This window comes from Oncorhynchus tshawytscha, linkage group LG10, assembly GCF_018296145.1.
Source record: "Oncorhynchus tshawytscha isolate Ot180627B linkage group LG10, Otsh_v2.0, whole genome shotgun sequence".
Taxonomy (NCBI): Eukaryota; Metazoa; Chordata; class Actinopteri; order Salmoniformes; family Salmonidae; genus Oncorhynchus; species Oncorhynchus tshawytscha.
In genome coordinates, this window is record NC_056438.1 from 55551428 (window position 1) to 55573085 (window position 21658).

General features: G+C 41.4%; 1 protein-coding gene across 2 annotated transcripts in view; it reads left to right on the forward strand.

Annotated features, from left to right (window-relative positions):
• The window catches only part of LOC112260458 (tenascin-R), a 126737-nt gene extending 106661 nt beyond the window's left edge, over positions 1–20076 (forward strand). For both annotated transcript variants that reach the window (XM_024435592.2, XM_024435593.2), the window contains exons 15-22: positions 63–206; positions 2953–3083; positions 8369–8501; positions 8888–9039; positions 10712–10808; positions 13703–13864; positions 14640–14803; positions 15474–20076. In XM_024435592.2, coding sequence (XP_024291360.1) covers positions 63–206; positions 2953–3083; positions 8369–8501; positions 8888–9039; positions 10712–10808; positions 13703–13864; positions 14640–14803; positions 15474–15596 — 1106 coding nt within the window. In that variant the 3' untranslated portion in view covers positions 15597–20076. The remainder of the gene's footprint in view (positions 1–62; positions 207–2952; positions 3084–8368; positions 8502–8887; positions 9040–10711; positions 10809–13702; positions 13865–14639; positions 14804–15473) is intronic.
• The last annotated feature ends 1582 nt before the right edge of the window (positions 20077–21658 follow it).

A 21658-nucleotide genomic window follows, 5' to 3' on the forward strand; every position in this document is an offset into this window, starting at 1 on the left:
TTTACAATCTCATGTAGTCTCCTATTCTAATGTGAGTCTTTGTGTTCCTCCTTCTCCTTAAGTGACAGCTGACACCTTCCTGGTGGATGGTGGGAAACAGGAGCACCAGCTCACTAAGCTCTTGCCTAGCACCACTTACTCTGTAGCCCTCTATGCTACCAAGGGACCCCTGACCAGTGGAACGGTCATCGCCAACTTTGCAACACGTATGTCACGTACTTTACTTGCTTAGCTACTTACTGTTCCACCTACCCATTCAGAACTAGCCCACAAAGACTACTGAGAGCAAGGCAAGCTACTTAAAACTCCTTGAAACATACTTCTATTCAACTAACGTTTGCCCTCTCACATTTCTTAGTTAAAGTGTGTCTAATTAGCAACAGGAATCCTTTCCCCTCTCATTGAGGCCCTTGCAGTGTGATCACGGACTGACCACGTCTCTAATGCTGGTATACAGTGTTCATATTAGGACAACCTCAGTCTCATACATTAAAAAAAATAATCTCAGTTGCCAGGACTGAGGCTGTCCTAAAATGGACACCGTACTGCTAGCTAACAATCTTCACAAGCCAATCATATCATACCTACTCCACTCTAGGGAAGGGAGAAGAGGAGGGGAGGAAGATGGTGTAGATTAGCAGAGTTGGGGCTCTGGGCCCAGTTGCATAAAACATCTTAAGTGTTTCCCTTAAGGGTTTACCTTAAGGAATAATGTTCCCTTACCTAAGTTAAGGGTGTTGCATAGAGCACCTCAAATATTTCATTAGGGAAGGGCATAATTTAAGTGTTTTACTGTGGTTTGAAGGGATATATGGCAGAAAGACTATCAGGTTACCATGGAGAAGACCTGATTCACTGAATGAATTTCTCATCAAAGAGATTACATTTATTTTGTGATCGCAAAATAGAACTTCCACAGTCAAGACAGGAGAAACAGATTGATTCAGAAGATAATGAAACACGTTTTTTTTGTTACTTTTTTCTGAACTTGTTTCTATTACTTTCTAACACGTCAAGTTAGCAGAGTAGGTAGCTACCTAGACACCTAGCTATGTAGCCATGGATTATGCACCTTTTCATTGTTTAGCTACCTAGCTTGCTGATGGATGTTTTGTTTTCGAAACCTCATGGGCACCCTTAACTTTTTCACTTAATTTAAGGGGTAGATTTGCTTTAAAATGTTTTGTGCAACTGACTTAAAGTTATGAAACTCTAAAAAAAAGATAAGGTGAAAATGTACTTAAGATGTTTTGTGCAACCGGGCCCTGAACTTTATTTTCAGTGTTTCATGAACAAAACAATTCTGTCAGCAGCAGGGCATTAATATCCCCAAAGGAGCAGCAAGGCCCAGGCTGCACTATAGTGGAACCACATGAACATTTTCAAGCCAAGTGTAGTGTACACAAACAAATGTCCAGAAAAAAAGAACAACTAGTAGCTTTTTGGGGCTTTTTTGTCTTGCGGTAAAAGTCTCCCTATGGGGAGGGGGCAATTCCACTATATTTATTTAATCAACCAGTTACTTTTGCAAAACTTTATTTATAGACACTGTTTTTCGACAAATTAATTTGTCTAAAAGTGTCACAGGCCATTGGTTTTGCTACTCAAGGGCCAGTCTTGTTCTCTGATGTTGACACGTAATCACTGAACGGGGTAGCCAAGTTCACCAGACTTCAGAGACTTTTTACATTTTTAATTTGGGTGTTATTTAATTTTCGATGCTGTTATTCTCCGCCTACGTTTTGTTTTCGCTGACTGTTATGCTCTGATAAAAATGTGCCTGTGTTGATGGCCTCTTATGAACATAAAGTTATTTGCTGACTCACTTTCTAAAAGACTTGACCAGCGAGAGAGATTTTATTTAGGGAAGTTTTAGAAATGATAATGTGTCTTCAAAATAAGTACTTTGGTTTAGTATACACCTGAACCGGTGCATGGGGATTCACTTATTAATTGTTTCTTGATGGAAACAAGTTTTCTTATCATATAGTAATAATGCATTACTTCACTTGCCATCTGTTTGCATGTTGAGACACCTCTACATTATATGTCCAAAAACCCCATCTCTCAGAATAGTGTTCACTAACGAGGGTATAGAGAGAGAGAGAGAGAGAGAGAGAGAGAGAGAGAGAGAGAGAGAGAGAGAGAGAGAGAGAGAGAGAGAGAGAGAGAGAGAGAGAGAGAGAGAGAGAGAGAGAGAGAGAGAGAGAGAGAGAGAGAGAGAGAGATGTAGGCATTGTCATGGCTTGAAAAGATTCAATCCAAATTAAAGGGGATGAAAGGAAAATTAAGATTGACGCCCTCTCAGGCATTGCAGTCATGTTGAGGAGAGAGGAGGAGAATGGCAGTCTGTCAGATAAGACCTCGAAGAGGCAGATATGGTAGTGTGGACACCCACATTGTAATTTCTCTAGTGGGTACTACTGCTGTGTGGAGATGTCATTGCATCTCATGTAGAAAGTCCTTCAGTCCAGAGGCCTGAGGCTATCAGTGGTAAAACACTGTTAATTACTGAACTGTCATAGATCTCCCCTGAAAACACCTGAGGACAACAGGAGGAGAGCGAGATAGGAAAAAGAGTGAAACCGTAAAAAGAGTGTGCAGCAGGTGTTCAAGAGTGTTGGGCCAGTAACTGAAAGGTCGCTGGTACAAATCTCTAAGCCAACTAGGTGAAAAATCTGTCGATGAGCCCTTGAGCACAGGTAGGCTGATTAGTTTTGAGCAGTAAAGGATGCTGGGTTAAGGACGATTAGAATGCATTCGCAGCAGGATGACTCCAACTAAGGTCCGCTAGAAGGGTGTTCATCAAATTAGGAGATAGATCATAATTGGGCAACTTTTCCAATTTAAGTACAGTATTTGGATACTAGAAATGGACATACTGTAGCCACTAATGATTTGACTCAATGGAACAGGGACATAGTTATCTGCTATCTGATTTCTCCCCTCTAGCCATGGACGCTCCTTTGAACCTGACCGCCAGTGAGGTGAACCACCGCAGTGCCCTCATCTCCTGGCAACCGCCCATCGCAGACATAGACAACTACATGCTTACATACAAATCAGCCGATGGCAGCAGAAAGGTAGGCAGAAAACAGTAGGGCATATCTACCTTTATTAACAAGAGTTCCCAATCACAGACACACACTGAACTGTGAACTGTAGTATCAAGCCAAAGCGGCTCAAATGGGAAATGAATATGAGCCATACGTGTTTTACGTGTAGTGTTTACAAGCTTCCAAAATACTAGCCTTTCCCAGATCTATCTGTGCTCTTGTTTTCTCCATTGTTGTCATTGTCAAGTCAAACATTGGCATGACAATGAGTGGCAAGTTGTCACGACTTCCGCCGAGTTGGGTCCCTCTCCTTGTTCGGGTGGCGTTCGCCGGTCGACGTCACCGGCTTTCAAGCCATCCCCGATCCACTTTTCATTTTCAATTTGTTTTGTCTTTGTCTTACACACCTTGTTTCAATCCCCCCAATTACTTGTTCATTATTTAACCCTCTGTTCCCCCATGTTTGTTTGTGAGTAAGTGTTTATTGTATTGTGGTCCGTATTTGTGGCCTTGTACTTATACGACGTGTATTTTTTTGGTAAGAGTTGTCTTTTTCTATGAGTTTCCAATCAAGCTCCCACACGATGCTGTATCAATAAGCCAAAGGTCCTCCCAGGAGATATGATTGATAATACAAGAGCCATAATATGACTGTTACCGGTAGAGTTTTGAAGCTATCAAAACAGTGTAAATATCACCCAGACAAATGACCGCTTAGTACAGATCCATTGCACAGCTCTACTCGGCAATAGAGCCATTTAGATCTTTTAATTTGACTCCTGGAAACGTTTTCATTTTAATTACATTCTTTGATGTAGCTGAGTAATATTAATAAAGTAGATTAGGAAGGTTATTCCATTGCAATATGCCTATTAATGACTCACCAGGAACAATTTCCCCTGATATTCTACAGCAGATATCTCTCTCAACTAATTACATCATTCAGGCAGAGCCCAAGAATGGGTCCCAAATAGCACCCTATTCCCTATATAGTGCACAACATATGACCAGAGCCCTATGTGCCCTGGTCAAATAGTGCCCTATATCGGGAATAGGATGCTATTTGGGACGAAGAGCCCAACACTGTACTGTCCTCACGGTCTTCATCTTAACTTTTTTTTATGTATATACGTATATACACTGCTCAAAAAAATTAAGGGAACACTAAAATAACACATCCTAGATCTGAATGAATGAAATATTCTTATTAAATACTTTTTTCTTTACATAGTTGAATGTGCTGACAACAAAATCACACAAAAATTATCAATGGAAATCAAATTTATCAACCCATGGAGGTCTGGATTTGGAGTCACACTCAAAATTAAAGTGGAAAACCACACTACAGGCTGATCCAACTTTGATGTAATGTCCTTAAAACAAGTCAAAATTAGGCTCAGTAGTGTGTGTGGCCTCCACGTGCCTGTATGACCTCCCTACAAAGCCTGGGCATGCTCCTGATGAGTTGGCGGATGGTCTCCTGAGGGATCTCCTCCCAGACCTGGACTAAATCATCCGCCAACTCCTGGATAGTCTGTGGTGCAACGTGGCGTTGGTGGATGGGAGCGAGACATGATGTCCCAGATGTGCTCAATTGGATTCAGGTCTGGGGAACGGGCGGGCCAGTCCATAGCATCAATGCCTTCCTTTTGCAGGAACTACTGTCACACTCCAGCCACATGATGTCTAGCATTGTCTTGCCAATCGCACCAGCATATGGTCTCACAAGGTGTCTGAGGATCTCATCTCAGTACCTAATGGCAGTCAGGCTACCTCTGGCGAGCACATGGAGGGCTGTGCGGCCCCCCAAAGAAATGCCACCCCACACCATGACTGACCCACCGCCAAACCAGTCATGCTGGAGGATGTTGCAGGCAGCAGAACGTTCTCCACGGCGTCTCCAGACTCTGTCACGTCTTTCACATGTGCTCAGTGTGAACCTGCTTTCATCTGTGAAGAGCACAGGGCGCCAGTGGCAAATTTGCCAATCTTGGTGTTCTCTGGCAAATGCCAAACGTCCTGCACGGTGTTGGGCTGTAAGCACAACCCCCAACTGTAGACGTCGGGCCCTCATACCACCCTCATGGAGTCTGTTTCCGACCGTTTGAGCAGACACATGCACATTTGTGGCCTGCTGGAGGTCATTTTGCAGGGCTCTGGCAGTGCTCCTCCTGCTCCTCCTTGTAGCGGTCCTGCTGCTGGGGTGTTGCCCTCCTACGGCCTCCTCCACATCTCCTGATGTACTGGCCTGTCTCCTGGTAGCGCCTCCATGCTCTGGACACTATGCTGACAGACACAGCAAACCTTCTTGCCACAGCTCGCATTGATGTGCCATCCTGGGTGAGCTGCACTACCTGAGCCACTTGTGTGGGTTGTAGACTCCGTCTCATGCTACCACTAGAGTGAAAGCACCGCCAGCATTCAAAAGTGACCAAAACATCAGCCAGGAAGCATAGGAACTGAGAAGTGGTCTGTGGTCACCACCTGCAGAACCACTCCTTTCTTGGGGGTGTCTTGCTAATTGCCTATAATTTCCACCTGTTGTCTATTCCATTTGCACAACATCATGTGAAATTTATTGTCAATCAGTGTTGCTTCCTAAGTGGACAGTTTGATTTCACAGAAGTGTGATTGACTTGGAGTTACATTGTGTTGTTTAAGTGTTCCCTTTATTTTTTTGAGCAGTGTATATATATATATATATATATACAGATGAAGTCAGAAGTTTACATACACCTTAGCCAAATACATTTTTCACAATTCCTGACATTTAATGCTAGTAAACATTCCCTGTCTTAGGTAAGTTAGGATCACCACTTTATTTTAAGAATGTGAAATGTCAGAATAATAGTAGAGAGAATAATATATATCAGATTTGATTTCTTTCATCACATTCCCAGTGGGTCAGAAGTTTACATACACTCAATTAGTATTTGGTAGCATTGCATTTAAATTATTTAACTTGGGTCAAACGTTTCGGGTAGCCTTCCACAAGCTTCTCACAATAAGTTGGGTGAATTTTGGCCCATTCCTCCTGACAGAGCTGGTGTAACTGAGTCAGGTTTGTAGGCCTCCTTGTTCGCACACACTTTTTCAGTTTTGCCCACAAATTTTCTATAGGATTGAGGTCAGGGCTTTGTGATGGCCACTCCAATACCTTGACTTTGTTGTCCTTAAACCATTTTGCAACAACTTTGAAAGTATGCTTGGGGTCATTGTCCATTTGGAAGACCCATTTGCAACCAAGCTTTAACTTCCTGACTGATATCTTGAGATGTTACTTCAATATATTCACATACTTTTCCTGCCTCATGATGCCATCTATTTTGTGAAGTGCACCAGTCCCTCTTGCAGCAAAGCACCCCCACAACATGATGCTGCCACCCCCGTGCTTCACAGTTGGGCTGGTGTACTTCAACTTGCAAGCCTCACCCTTTTTCCTTCAAACGTAACGATGGTCATTATGGCAAAACAGTTCTATTTTTGTTTCAACAGACCAGAGGATATTTTTCCAAAATGTATGATCTTTGTCCCCATGTGCAGTTGCAAACTGTAGTCTGTCTTTTTTTTATGGTGGTTTTGAAGTAGTGGCTTCTTCCTTGCTGGGTTATTTCGATATAGGACTCGTTTTACTGTGGATTTAGATACTTTTGTACCTGCTTCCTCCAGCATCTTCACAAGGTCCTTTGCTGTTGTTCTGGGATTGATTTGCACTTTTGGCACCAAAGTAGGTTCATCTCTAGGAGACAGAACGTGTCTCTTTCCTGAGCGGTATGACGGCTGCGTGGTCCCATGGGGTTTATACTTGCGTACTTTTGTTTGTACAGATGAACGTGGTACCTTCAGGCGTTTGGAAATTGATCCCAAGGATGAACCAGACTTGTGGAGGTGATGATGTCATGATGTCAATTAGCCTATCAGAAGCTTCTAAAGCCATGACATATTTTCTGGAATTTTCCAAGCTGTTTGAAGGCACAGTCAACTTAGTGTATGTAAACTTCTGACCCACTGGAATTGTGATACAGTGAATTATTAGTTAAATAATCTGTCTGTAAACAATTGTTGGAAAAATGACTTGCGTCATGCACAAAGTTGATGTCCTAACCGACTTGCCAAAACTATAGTTTGTTAACAAGAATTTTGTGGAGTAGTTGAAAAACGAGTTTTAATGACTCCAACCTAATTGTCTGTAAACTTTTGACTTCAATTGTATATGTCTTTCAACACACATGCATGCACACTCACGAACACGCACTAACACTATATTGACCTTTGGTGTTTTTGGTGCTTGTGTTTGTCCAGTGGGTGTCAGTCATGCACAGAGGATTTGGTTTTAGTAACACGCTCTGTTGTTTTTCTCTGCTTAGGTTCATTTCATTCCCCATAAATTCTTCCCAACCTGTTCTCTCTGCTAATATAATTGTCATATTCACCACAGTAATCTGTGTTAGTTTGATTATGAATCATATGTTGACCTTCCAGATTAGAATAAATAATACTCTTAACAAAAAAACTACAGCTGCATAATTCACCCAACATGTTGTCTTAAAATGTGTAACTTTTTCCAAAATGGCTGAATATTTCATTCAGTTCTTCATAGATATTTCATATGGCTCAAAGCCTCATCAGATTCAGCAGTTCAACGCTGCTGTCACGGCCAGCTCCTAGAGAGCTCATATTTTTATTTCATCTGCCAGAAAAGAGATCTCTGAGAAAAATGGTATGCCATCCACTCTGCGACAGAAGATAAGCTTGATAAAAGTGAATTTGTCAAAAACAATGAAAGGGAACTGAGTTTTAGACTGAAATAGCCATTCTTCTTCCTCTTCCTGGCAGCTCCTTATAGCACCAGTGTCCGATAAGGTCCTTTTCCTCTCCTTTTTAGTTCTCCCTCTTATGATTTAGAAAAACACAGGGCAGAGTTGTACAAGAGCCAACAACAGTGAAAAATGAATTCAACATTTATATGGGCCTGACATAAATGTTTTATGTCTGTAAATGTGCCTGGGTGCTTTTGTTGTTTGTTGGTAGGAGTCAGATGGTATCACCGCTATGGGTTACTGTCTGCTGTACACTTTGGATTGGATCTAGCTAAAACTATTTGCTGTACCGTATCCACTCACAGGCCCATAAATGATGATAAAAACCCTAGGTAAATGCTGTGCTTACACTCCTATTCATAACAACAGGGATTATCAGATCAGGGCCTGCATTCAAAAAGCGCCTCAGAATAGGAGTGCTGATCTAGGATCAGTTACCGTTCCCTTATCTGTGTGTTCTCCCCTCTGTGGTGTGTGTGTGTGGTGCTACAGGAGCTGATCCTGGATGCAGAAGACACGTGGATCCGTCTGGAGGGCCTGGCAGAGATCACAGAATACACTGTGAGGTTGCAGGCTGCCAGAGGATTAGAGACCAGCGATATCATCTCTACAGCCTTCACAACAGGTAAACACACATGCATGTGCACACACATGCTCTCTCACACACACACACACACACACACACACACACACACACACACACACACACACACACACACACACACACACACACACACACACACACACACACACACACACACACACACCATTCATCCCCACTCCACACTCTATCCAGATTTCAGGGCCATATTCAATAAGCATCTCAGAGTATGATAGCTGATCTAGAATCAGATCCCCCCCCTGTCCATATAATCTTATTCATTATGATCTAAAAAAACGGACCCTATATCAGCAGTCCTACTATGACACACTTTATGAATACAGGCCCAGTCCTCGTCATTCTCCATTATGTTGAGCTTATGTCATGTATTCTGTTCTTCTCCGCTCCAGGAAACCGTCTGTTTGCCACCCCTCAGAACTGTGCCCAGCATCTGCTGAACGGGGAGTCCGTGAGCGGCGTCTACACCATTTACATCAACAGAGACGCCAATCAGGGAGTGCAGGTCTACTGTGATATGACCACAGACGAAGGAGGCTGGATCGTAAGTGTCTCATAGCAGGAGATATACCTTGCAGACAAAACCCCAACAGCACCCAACATTATAGTGCATAGGGTGCCATTTGGGACATGTACTTTGTCAATATGTACAGTTGTGGCCAAAGGTTTTGAGAAGGACACAAATATTAGTTGTCACCAAGTCTGCTTCCTCAGTTTGTATGATGGGAATTTACATATACTCCAGAATGTTATGAAGAGTGATCAGATGAATTGCAATTAATTGCAAAGTCCCTCTTTGCCATGCAAATGAACTGAATCACCAAAAAACATTTCCACTGCATTTCAGCCCTGCCACAAAAGACCAGCTGACATCATGTCAGTGATTCTCTCGTTAACACAGGTGTAAGTGTTGACGAGGACAAGGCTGGAGATCACTCTGTCATGTTGATTGAGTTCGAATAACAGACTGGAAGCGTCAAAAGGAGGGTGGTGCTTGGAATCATTGTTCTTCCTCTGTCAATCATGGTTACCTGCAAGGAAACACGTGCACAAAAAGGGCTTCACAGGCAAGAATATTGCTGCCAGTACGATTACACCTAAATCAACCATTTATCGGATCATCAAGAACTTCAAGAAGAACGAATGAATTGAATTGTTGTGAAGAAGGCTTCAGGGCGCCAAAGTAAGTCCAGCAAGTGCCAGGACCGTCTCCTAAAGTTGATTCAGCTGCATGATCGGGGCACCACCAGTACATAGCTTGCTCAGGAATGGCAGCAGGCTGGTGTGAGTGCATCTGCATGCACAGTGAGGCGAAGACTTTTGGAGGATGGCCTGGTGTCAAGATGGGCAGCAAAGAAGCCACTTCTCTCCAGGAAAAACATCAGGGACAGATTGATATTCTGCAAAAGGTACAGTGATTGGACTGCTAAGGGCTGGAGTAAAGTCATTTTCTCTGATGAATCCCCTTTCCGATTGTCCGGAGCTTCCAGAAAAAAGCTTGTCCGGAGAAGACAAGGTGAGTGCTACCATCAGTCCTGTGTCATGCCAACAGTAAAGCATCCTGAGACCATTCATGTGTGGGGTTGCTTTTGCCTAAGAACACAGCCATGAATAAAAAATGGTACCAACACATCCTCCGAGAGCAACTTCTCCCAACCATCACGGAACAGTTTGGTGACGAACAATGCCTTTTCCAGCATGATGGAGCACCTTGCCATAAGGCAAAAGTGATAACTAAGTGGCTCGGGGAACATCGATATTTTGGGTCCATGGCCAGGAAACTCCCCAGACCTTAACCCCATTGAGAAGTTGTGGTCAATCCTCAAGAGGCGGGTGGACAAACAAAAACCCACAAATTCGGACAAACTCCAAGCATTGATTATGCAAGAATGGGCTGCCATCAGTCAGGATGTGGCCCGGAAGTTAATTGACAGCATGCCAGGGCAGATTGCAGAGGTCTTGAAAAAAAAGGGTCAACACTGCAAATGTTGACTCTTTGCATCAACTTCATGTAATTGTAAATAAAAGTCTTTGCCACTTGTAATTATACTTCAGTATTCCATAGTAACATCTGACAAAAAATATCTAAAGACACTGAAGCAGCAGACTTTGTGGAAATTAATATTTGTGTCATTCTCAAAACTTTTGGACACGACTGTAGGTGGAATCAGAGTGGTGCCACCTGGTCTTCACTCTGTATCTGGTCTGTGTTCCAGGTGTTCCAACGTCGTCAGAATGGCCTTACCGACTTCTCCAGGAAGTGGAGTGACTACAGGGTCGGCTTTGGGAACCTAGAGGATGAATTCTGGCTCGGTAAGTTTTCTCAGCAGCTCATTTCAGCCCCATAACACTTATTAGGAGGTATCTCTTGGGGCTACTTACACTATTTAATATAGGAATAGGGGGCCTTTGTGTTTGTGTTGCAGTCTCTGCTTCTGCTTATCTCTCCCACCTCAGAAATAACAGTTGACTTAATTTACACGTGTCTGTTGTTTCTAGTCTCTCTCTCTCTCTCTCTCTCCTCTCTTTCTTTCATTACTTTACTTCACAAATACTAGCTCTGTGATTTATTAATGGATGTATTCAGCTCTCATTTCTCTTTGAGATTACATGGTAATTGTTTTTCATAAATGCTTTGATTTTGATACAAAAAAAAGGGCTCTCTCCTTTGATGCACTCTGGAATATTTCTGCAAAATTCATTATAACATCCATAATTATATTCATTAGAAAAGCTAGAAATAAACAATGTTTCTTCATGGGCTAGTTTTCATGCTGTTGTTTTTGTAAATAGATAAAAGATGACGTCAACATCAATATTTCATAGCAGAGATCCCAACCTTGAGAACTAGTTTTTGTAATTTTATTAGAAAAATATAATTAAAGTAGAGTACACTTTCATAACCAAAAAAATGATTGTTAATGAATTTAACCATTAGAACACGTGTCAAACTCATTCCACGGAGGGCCGAGTGTCTGCGGGTTTTCACTCCTCCCTTGTACTGGATTGATGAACTAAGAGGACTAATTAGTAAAGAACTCCTCTCACTTGGTTGTCTAGGTCTTAACCTGGTTGTCTAGGTCTTAATTGAAAGGAAAAACCAAAAACCTTCAAACACTAGGCCCTCCATGGAATGAGTTTGACGCCCCTACTTTAGAATATTGCAGAATATCGATGACCCTGCAGAAGATTAGTCCCCAGGCTTTGTAATGCCTCTTTCTATGTTACCAATTGCCACTGCGTTCCTACCCAAGCTGTACTTCAGTATATCATCTAATGACACACAGATCCAATGTGCTGGGAAAACAGTATGAATCCTGACTCATTCCTGATTGGTAAAAGCTAAAAGCACTTCTCACCCAGTAGATATTCCTTATGACCTGTTTCATTTCTGCTGACTCAGTGCTGTGTTCACTCCTGTTGGGGACGGTAGGCGTCAGCTCTGGCTGAGCCAGGCTGCATTCCAGATGGCTCCCTATTCCCTATATAGTGCACTACTTTTGACCAAAGTGTTGCAGTGTACAGTATAGGAAATAGGGTGCCATTTAGGATGCCGCTCCAGTCTACACTGCCAGGCCCATCCCATATCCCCTGTCTGTCATTAACTACACAGTAGGAGGTCACCTCTGGCTCTGGCAAGCACACCCAATGTTCCTCCTTGCCCAGTCTCGTACTAATAGATAACTGTCTGTCCACACTGCAAAAACACCTCCTGCCATGACAGGAGCACTGTAGCCATGTACTGTACCATTCCTGTGACTGACACTGATATGGTAAAGCTATGACCTCAAGAGAATAGTGATGCTCTCAGAGGACATCATAGTGGGCTTCAGATGATGTAAGCACACAGCACCTGATCTTTTTTTTAACCCGACATCGTGCCGCAGAGACTGTGTGTTAGACCTGACATTTGGTTTAACTATCCTGCTATGGACAGAATAGCTCTTTCTACAGGGAAACACTTCACATTAAGGTTGCCTCACAGTGAAGAAACAGGAATTAACGGATGCTACTATCAGTAGTTGAAAAGAGAACATTTTCATTTCAGCTGCGGTGCTATCCATTAGTCTGACTGACTAACCCGACCCTGGCCAAATATATTGTCAATTTGAGGACGTATTATAAAGAAACTGACGCAGTTGTGCAATATGCGATCATTTCCGCTCTTTTTAATTTGCCTCTTAATTTCTGTGGAAGTGTAGGAGTACGCTGGGTAATAAAATGATAAGAGATATTAATTTATGAAATATAATGAGAACAGAATACAGCCTCCAAATGCATTTTTAATCCTGCTGGCTATTTCTAATCAGGCTGACGCAAAAGCTTTGCTATCAGGTTAATAGCAGATGATCCTGCATTATGCACTGGCAAATTGGACTTCACTCAATGTTTAACAAATCTTATTACACCAATTGCTTTTCCCTTGTCACCAGGGATTTCTTTTGTTTGTAATGCCGATTGTATCTTTTGCTGACATGTCGGAGCCCGAGCCCAGTTTCTCCCTCGTTCAGTCCAATGCTTATCATCAGAGGCTTCAAGTTTTTCGTGGGGTAAAAAAAAACTGCTATCTGCTATCATGAGGCATGTACAACATCATATGATTTCTAGCTTGAGGTTAAACTTGAAACATCCCTGCCAAGAGGGGAGATTTGTTATCTTGGGAAAGCAAGGTCTAATCTCCCTGGTCCTTATCACAGCCTGGCTGGGCTCTGGGCTGGCAGCAGCAGTGGCAGCAAGGCCAAATGGACCAAAGACTGTTGACTGGAAGATATGGACAAATTTCACTTCACTGTCCACCTCCTCTTATCTCTATGTCATTTCCTGTATGCATTGGTTCTTACCATGTCAAGGTGCAGGTAGAGGTTTATGTCAGACTTGAGTGAGTTAATTAAGCAATAAGGCCCGAGGAGGTGTGGTATATGGCCAATATACCATGGCTAAGGGCTGTTCTTAAGCACGACGCAACGCGGAGTGCCTGGACACAGTGCTTAGCTATGGTATATTGGCCAGATATCAGAAACCCCTGAGGTGACTTATTGCTATTATAAACTGGTTACCAACGTAATTAGAGCAGTAACAATAAATGTTTTGTCATACCCGTGGTATACGGTCTGATATACCACGGCTGTCAGCATATCAGCATTCAGGGCTCGAACCACCCAGTTTACAATTTGAACGGCCATTGGTTATCTCTTTTTCTTCTTCAGGTTTGGACAACATACAGAAGCTTGCAGCTCAAGGTCGCTACGAGCTCCGGATCGACATGAAGGATGGCCAGGAGTCTGTCTATGCCAACTATGACAAATTCGCCATCGGTGATGCCAGGAATTTATACAAACTCAGGATAGGAGAGTATAATGGCACAGCTGGTGAGCATTTATTTACTCTATGTGGCAGTGATTTAAGATCAACCAACTGATCGGCAGGTAGCCTAGTGGTTAGAGCGTTGGGCCAGTAACTGAAAGGTTGCTGGATCGAATCCCTGAGCTGACAAGGTATAAATCTGTCATTCTCCCCCTGAGCAAGGCAGTTAACCCACTGTTCCCTGGGCACTGAAGACGTGGATGTTGATTAAAGTAGCCCCCCGCACCTCTCTAATTCAGAGGGTTTGGGTTCAAATGCAGAAGACACATTTCATTTGAATGCATTCAGTACAACTGACTAGGTATCCCTATTAAAGTTACAGTATATTACTTTGAACAGTGAAGAGATGCTTAATACTGAACCCGATAGCCTAGCAGTTAAAGGTTGTTAGCTCAAATCCCGAACCGACAAGATGAAGAATCTGTCATTCTGCTCTTGATTGAGGCAGTTAACCAGTCCCCGTCCCCGCCACAACAGCAGCTCCCTTGGCGCCCATTGTGGCAGCCTCCCAAACCTCTCCAATTTAGAGGGGTTGGGTTAAAAGAGGAAGTCAAGTATTGGTTGGACCTTGTGTGCAATTGACGATCAAAATACATTTCTTTAGAAAACCATAAAAGCCATTCTCTTCCATCTCTCTTATGGTGTCTTGAAGGTACTTATTTAAACCCATCCACCCACCGCTTGGCTCCAGCCCTGCAGTATTATTCAGTTCAGACTGTCAGTGTGCCCATGTCTTGTGCTGCTTCCTTCTATTTCATTTATTTCCATTCCCTGTCACAGGGGATGCACTGATCTATCACCAAGGCCGTCCCTTCTCCACCAAGGACAGAGACAATGACATTGCTGTGACCAACTGTGCTCTGTCCTACAAAGGAGCCTGGTGGTACAAAAACTGCCATCGGGCCAACCTGAATGGAAAATATGGCGAGTCGAGACACAGTCAGGTGCGTGTCCCTGTCCTCCATACTGAAACTGAGGGGTGACGACTGACATTAAACACCACAGTCCCTGTCATTTCAATTAGAGACATAAAGAAAGTGAAGGCAGTAAGGCCAGCTCCTTTGTATTTTACTTTAAAGCTCCTGCTGCTTTTACACCAGTGTGATTTTGTTAAAAAGTACAAATCTTGAAAAGAGCTTTTGGTGAGGCTAGTACAAAAGGCTTGCAACATCACACACATTCAGCAGTTTCCCAATCTCCTCAACCTTATGATGACATGAAATGAAACCAGAAAGACATAACAAGAGGAACTAGCGACATTGTACTGTAGGTAAGATAAGACTGTCTGCATACTTTAATCCACTAATTGAATGCTGAGCTACAATGACCACAGTGAGTTCAAACCACAAAATATACGGAAAATGTGTTCCAATGTCCAAAATGTTGCTGAACATTTCAATACTATAGGAAATACCATTGTAAGGAAAAAGGTTGGTCTGATAATAAGGAGAAAGCCTTCATTTGTTACGTTCAAATTAGAAGAGAACTGTCCATTTGAGAACCATATCTAAACCTATCTCACTTGGCACATAAGCAATATGTAATCGAAAGTTACATAACTAATACAGTATGTCAGTGTAGGTTTCTAACCAATGTCCTCTCTTGATCTTACAGGGTATCAACTGGCATAACTGGAAGGGTCATGAGTTCTCTATCCCATTCGTAGAGATGAAGATGAGGCCATTTAACTACCGCAGCATCAGTGGCAAGCGAAGGAGGTCCACTCCTCCAGAATAAACCCCTTACCCCTGTACACTCTTACCCCCAATCCAGCTAGCTGTTCCCACTTTTACATAAGGCTGAAAGACAATAGGATGAGCTATGTCATTTATTAAAACAATTGAATGACAATGGTTGTGTTCGCTAGCCCGGAAAACCAGACTGAATTCAGTTCTGTTTCGTGTTTGTTTCACTCCACTAGTGAAACCAGTGAAACATAGTGTGAGTCAATCTGAATTTTGAGGCTACTGTATCTATTTGCTAATATAGGAAGAGATGTAAACCACTGGGTTTTTGTGTTTAGCCAGTTGCCCTGTCCTGGTGAGCTCAGAGTAGAGTTCATGAACTTCTCTCTATCTATAAAATACGAGTACATGAGAGCTAAGATTATTTCTCCCGTTTAAAATGGTAATTTTAACCAAATTCTATATGCCCATAAACATGTAAGATATCTCTATTTTTATAACTGATATGGTAAAAGTCCATTTATTACATGATATGATTTGATGCCTTGTTATTGAGATTTGTATTGAAATAGCAACCCTCCATGAGTTTTATAGACAAAGGCCTGCATGGAGCAATTCATTGGTCATAGACAAAACATTGCCACTCATAATGAGCTAATCAGTATTAGCCATCACCAAGTGACATACTGTACCAGCCTGTAATAGTGGATTCAACATCAGTTATTTATATATTTATGTCCATGTGGCCAATTTACTTTTGAATGTAAAATAAAATCCAAAATCCACACCCTGATTGGAATGGAAGAAACGTTGAGCACCAAACAATGATTGTGCACAACTTGAAATGTACAAGCTTATCTCCAGTGCCCATTTATTAAGAAAACAACAGTGAGCAAGTTATTTGCACTGAGGTTATACATAGTATGACCACTGTCATTCAATACTGGTCTGTATACTGCCCTGCATAACTCCAATATATAACATTATTGACCAATATTCACATACAGTATTCTCCTTGAGGAAATTCCAACTCCACAAACAAATATAAAGTGGTATAAAGATACTGAATGTGAATTAGCACTCTCAAATGTTTCCTCGTTGTGTTACTTGCAGTGATGGTGCTAATAATTGTTCAGACATGAAACCAAAGATTTGCTGAAGAGAAACTGTCAACAGAGCTCCCTTTCTTTGTAACCTCATCCTCACTTCAGCAGATTTTTTTTTTTTTTGGGGGAATTCTTGGTTTTAATCTCAGAAACAATTGTCATGGTTACATTCTGAGCAATTGTTCTTTGTCAAAATTAATTGAAACTGGGTGAGCTCATTTCTACACAGTTATTATGTTATGGTGTTCAATAGTCGTCCTATATACAGTACATTCTTCCTGTCTCACCTGTATTTGCCTTCTAACTGTGTTACGCCACCAGAGCAAGTAACATTTGGCCTGCTATAGCGAACCCCTTTGTCCTCAATGTACATTGGATGGATGAATACACTGTTCTACTCATCCAATCATTTTCATCAAACCATTTCATTTACTATTGTTCTCCGTTTTTGTGTGTTTTTTATTGAGCAATTAACTTTATTTTCTCTCACCCAATCTCTACAAACTCTACCAACCACACAGTGTGTTTGTAACATAATAACTGTGTATGTTTTTGGTAATTAACTGTCCTTTAGACTTGATGACTTAAAACTTTGGTGATTGTCCATGCTGTAGACTGCTGGTACTAATATATTGGTATAGGAATCAGGAGCTTTATGAAACGCTGATACTACTTCCCCTATTATGCTAATCATTGTTGTTAAGACAGACTTGTTTTGAGAAGGGAGGAGGCTATTGCATGCTAACAGTATGAGCAATACCTCCATGGTAATAAGAAATGTGTAATGAGAATATTCTTGTATTTAAGTGTTGAATTTCTCCTCAGAATTCCACTTGTCAAGTAACTGTTTCAGAGCTGTTAATGCAATGCATCCAAACTCCCTGAGCAAGACATTGTTTAGTTTTTACTAGAATAGGTTGTGTACTTATTTATTAACTACATAGACTAACTACTGTATGTCTCAGTGCATTTTGTGCAAGGAATGAGAGTGATGAAGCTCTGTAGATAACAGATGGAATGTACTTTATGTAACAAAAGAGGTGTCTCTTTTGGCAAATCCTGGTGTGCCCAAATTCTAACCTGAATGCTTATTGACTCCTCCCCCCCAAAAATGTCACGCTGTTTTTCAGAATTTATAATAGTCAATCAATCAGAATTGTACAGCGTTATTGTCCACAAAACATTTGGTTAGGTGAGGTGTTCTGACAAGATTATCCAGAAGGCCTATTCCAAACTTGGGGACATGTATACTGTAGTTCTTATTTATGTTATGATTCCTTTCTGCAAGTCATAGCCTTTTTCCTTCACACCCCTGTTATGCTTGACAGTATGTCAACCCCCAGAACCTCTGCCAAGAATTCAAGTCTGAGCTAGTAAAGTTATGTTTCAATTGGAGTGACTAAAGAGAGAATATCTACAAAATTCTGCTTGAATTCTGCATGAAAGGTAATAGAGCGTTAGCACACTGTTATCCATTGGCTTGTGATGTAATAGGACATCTAGCTATTGAGGGAACCTCAAATACAAATGCATGTAATCAATGATGGCTGCGAAAATGCTGAGTGCTAAAAAAAGAATACAAACAGATCGGGAAATACTGAGGAGGGTAATAAAAGCGAGATAAACTCTTCACAGAAGAAAATGTATTGTCAGTAAGAAAGATAATAGAATCTCAATATGCTGAATATAAAGTTATTTTCCGTGCCTTTGCACTTCAGGACTACTGTAGACAACACATTGCACTTGTGTGACAGGAATAGTATACGCGATGCTGTTACTAACTCCATAAGCTGTGAAAACCGAGTCATGTAGATCAAGTATACCTTTCCCAGGCATCGTCAGACCTCCACCAGACATCGCTGAAGCAGAATAATATGTGAAATAATGTGATTACCACATCTGGCCCCTTAAACCTGCCACTATTGTTCCCACTATTGCTTCCATGCCATCACTTGAAGGAGGGTGAATGTATAGTTCTGATTATAGAATGGAATAACTCGAATGGGAATAACACAGACCACTGTGATTCTATTTCTATGGTTGTGATGCGTCATATAGCCATGAGTAGGAATGTATTTTGACATAATAGGACTGCAGTTCACCACATAATCCACCTCGCAGAATATACTCTAATGCTTTAATCACAGTTCATCACAGTCCATATGTAAATTAACTAAGGGACAATTGCATGGCTGTACAAAAATCATGCAGATTGTGGGTGAATTATCCCATCACTTTAAGATGATTAAATTGGCCTAGAATAATAAGTGCTTCGACATGGATATGTCACATGCCACTCATATTAGATAAGTAAATGATCTAACATGAAATAGCCTACATATTTTTTTTAAATCAGAATTACACATTTAACCTATTGATATGCTGTAGGACTAATATTGCTGTTCCCCTCTTAGTATGCATTCCAAGTGAATGTTGTTGCTGTTGCTCTACCCAGAAGCTGTGGTAGGAGGATCAGATCAATAGGTGAATTTGGGGTGCATCCATATGGCACCCTATTCCCTATTTTGTGCACTACTTTTGTCCAGAACCCTATGGCCATGATCAAAATTAGCTCATTTGGGCAGAGCCCTATGGTCCTAGTCAAATGTAGTTTACTAAACAGGAAATAGGGTGCCATTTGGGACACAACCTGTTTTCGAATGCCATAACCAGAGGCCATGTGGTCTGCTCTTCTATTTGAACAGATGAGATACTATAAAGTATCTCTCTGTTTTATCTGGTGCACAGCATGCAGATCTTTGTATTTACATCTGAGAGAACGTTTGAAGATTGTTCTGTGTGAGGAGGGGAGTGTAATCAAAAGACTACATTTATCCAACAAGGTTGAGAACAGACTTCTACAGACTTCTATTAATCATTTGCATAGCAGATGCATAGCAGATGGAAAAGATAATCTAGTGTTTCAGAATTGTCAATCTTCCCCCCATTACTTTACCAATCACAGGTTCACAATGCACTGGAGCAACAACTCACACTGGATCCCAACTCAAACCCACAATCTGTCCCTTTGTTGTGTGATTTAATCAGGCATAGTTAATGAGTGGAATCATTTCCCGTCCTTAATTTATTTCATTGTATTTATGACTACTAGACACAGCTATGTAATTCATTTGTCAGTTGATGCAACATTACTGTTTAGCTGAGAAATAGCCACAAGGATTGTTGAAATGTGTACTTTACCTGTTTGGATTAAGATCCCAGTTCTATAATATCTGTATTATTTGCCATGAAGAATGTGAAGGAAGGTTGGGACTGTGGAAAAGCTCTTTTGATGAGTATCTGGATTGTGTTGGATAATCCTGGATATTACTGATGAGATTAGTTCTAGTTTAACTTAAAACATGTACTGTATAGTTCCTTTTTTAATACATTTTCTACATATTAATAAAATATTCCAATTGTCAATTTTGCTGTTTACAAGTGCAGTTCTTGTTTCAGATGTCCTTTTTTGTCTCAACTTCCTTTCACATGCTTTATAAATAAACACAACAATCTAACAATAATTTCAATCACGCCAATAGTTATTTTAAATAATTCAATACTCTTCTTATCACTTGGCCTATTTTTTACGAAGAACGTCTTCTCATTAACTCACACTTATAGTTTGTTGTGATGATGATGGGGTTCTCTGTGGTGGCTGCAGCAAAGGGTCTGCCATCAAACTAGACGCTAACTGAACCACAGAGTCGGAGCCTAACACAGACACGAGCTGTATCCAAAAATGGCACCCTATTCCCCATATAGTGCACTACTTTTGACCAGGACCCATAGACCTCTGATCAAAAGTAGTGCACTACATAGTGAATAAGGTCATGACCAGGTCAAGGCCACACAATTTGCATAGGATCATGCTTAAACACACAAAACAGTATCTACTTCAGAATTGTATAATGTTGAACACTATACACTGCTGTATTTGAGAGCATGCTCATATTTACAGATAAATCATTTGTAGGCATATAATAATGGCATGTCCTAATTAGTCATTAATTCATTAAAAATGGCTAGCATGCAGAAATGGTCCACTAAATAATGAACAACACAATTACAATTACATGAAGCAGTTATGATTTAAACAGGACAGCATAATACTGTGGGAATGATCAAATATTAGGCCCAAGCCATGGCTAGCTATATTCTGTCCTTATCAAAATATACCATGGATAGCGCTGCTTTTGAAAAACAGAATTATTTCTGCCTTAATCAAAACCAACATGTCACTGACTGCCATATGACAACCAGATTGTCGCAAGATATTGCAATATACTGTGATAAAAAATGATGAACTTGAACTTTTGCCCTATAACAAACAGTAACATTGGGTAAATGTAATTAACGCCTAGATGTCTGCTGTCTGTTGCGAGCTTGAGCGTAACACCAGAATAGGTATTCTTATGTGCTGTTATTAACACGTGCACTCCTGCTTAATTGTTCAATTGTCTCACACATACTGTATAATGATGCCAACCCTTAATGGGTCATGAGGCCCCTTCACCCCTCTTCATTTCCCTCCTGTCATCCCTCCAGTCATTTCACAGATCACTGGTTTGAATGTGATGAAAGGCGGCACTGTAAAACCAGCCCCAAGACTGGCTGAGCGGCTTGCATTGGCTTCACAACTGACTGAGCCCTGGAAGCAAATTGGGGCTGACAAGTGAATAGGAGGAGGTGCTGCTCCCCGTTGGACTGGGTAATGGTGCCGTAAACACGTTGGCTTAATTGAGAATTGAGGGACGGAAATGGATTGATGCACAGCATTGATACTTCTGACTTAGCTAACATTTAGTAAGCCAGTGGGGCTACAACATGAATGTTTGCAGGGCATGAAGAAGACTAGTGACAACTCCATTGGAGACAGACAAATAAGAAGTAAGAATATTTGGCTGCATGGATTGCTGTCTCTCTCTTGCTTTTTCTCTTCTTGTAGGTCATGATTTATTCAGTGATCTAGTAAGTTTGCGTGCAAGGTGATGATATCATTAATTGA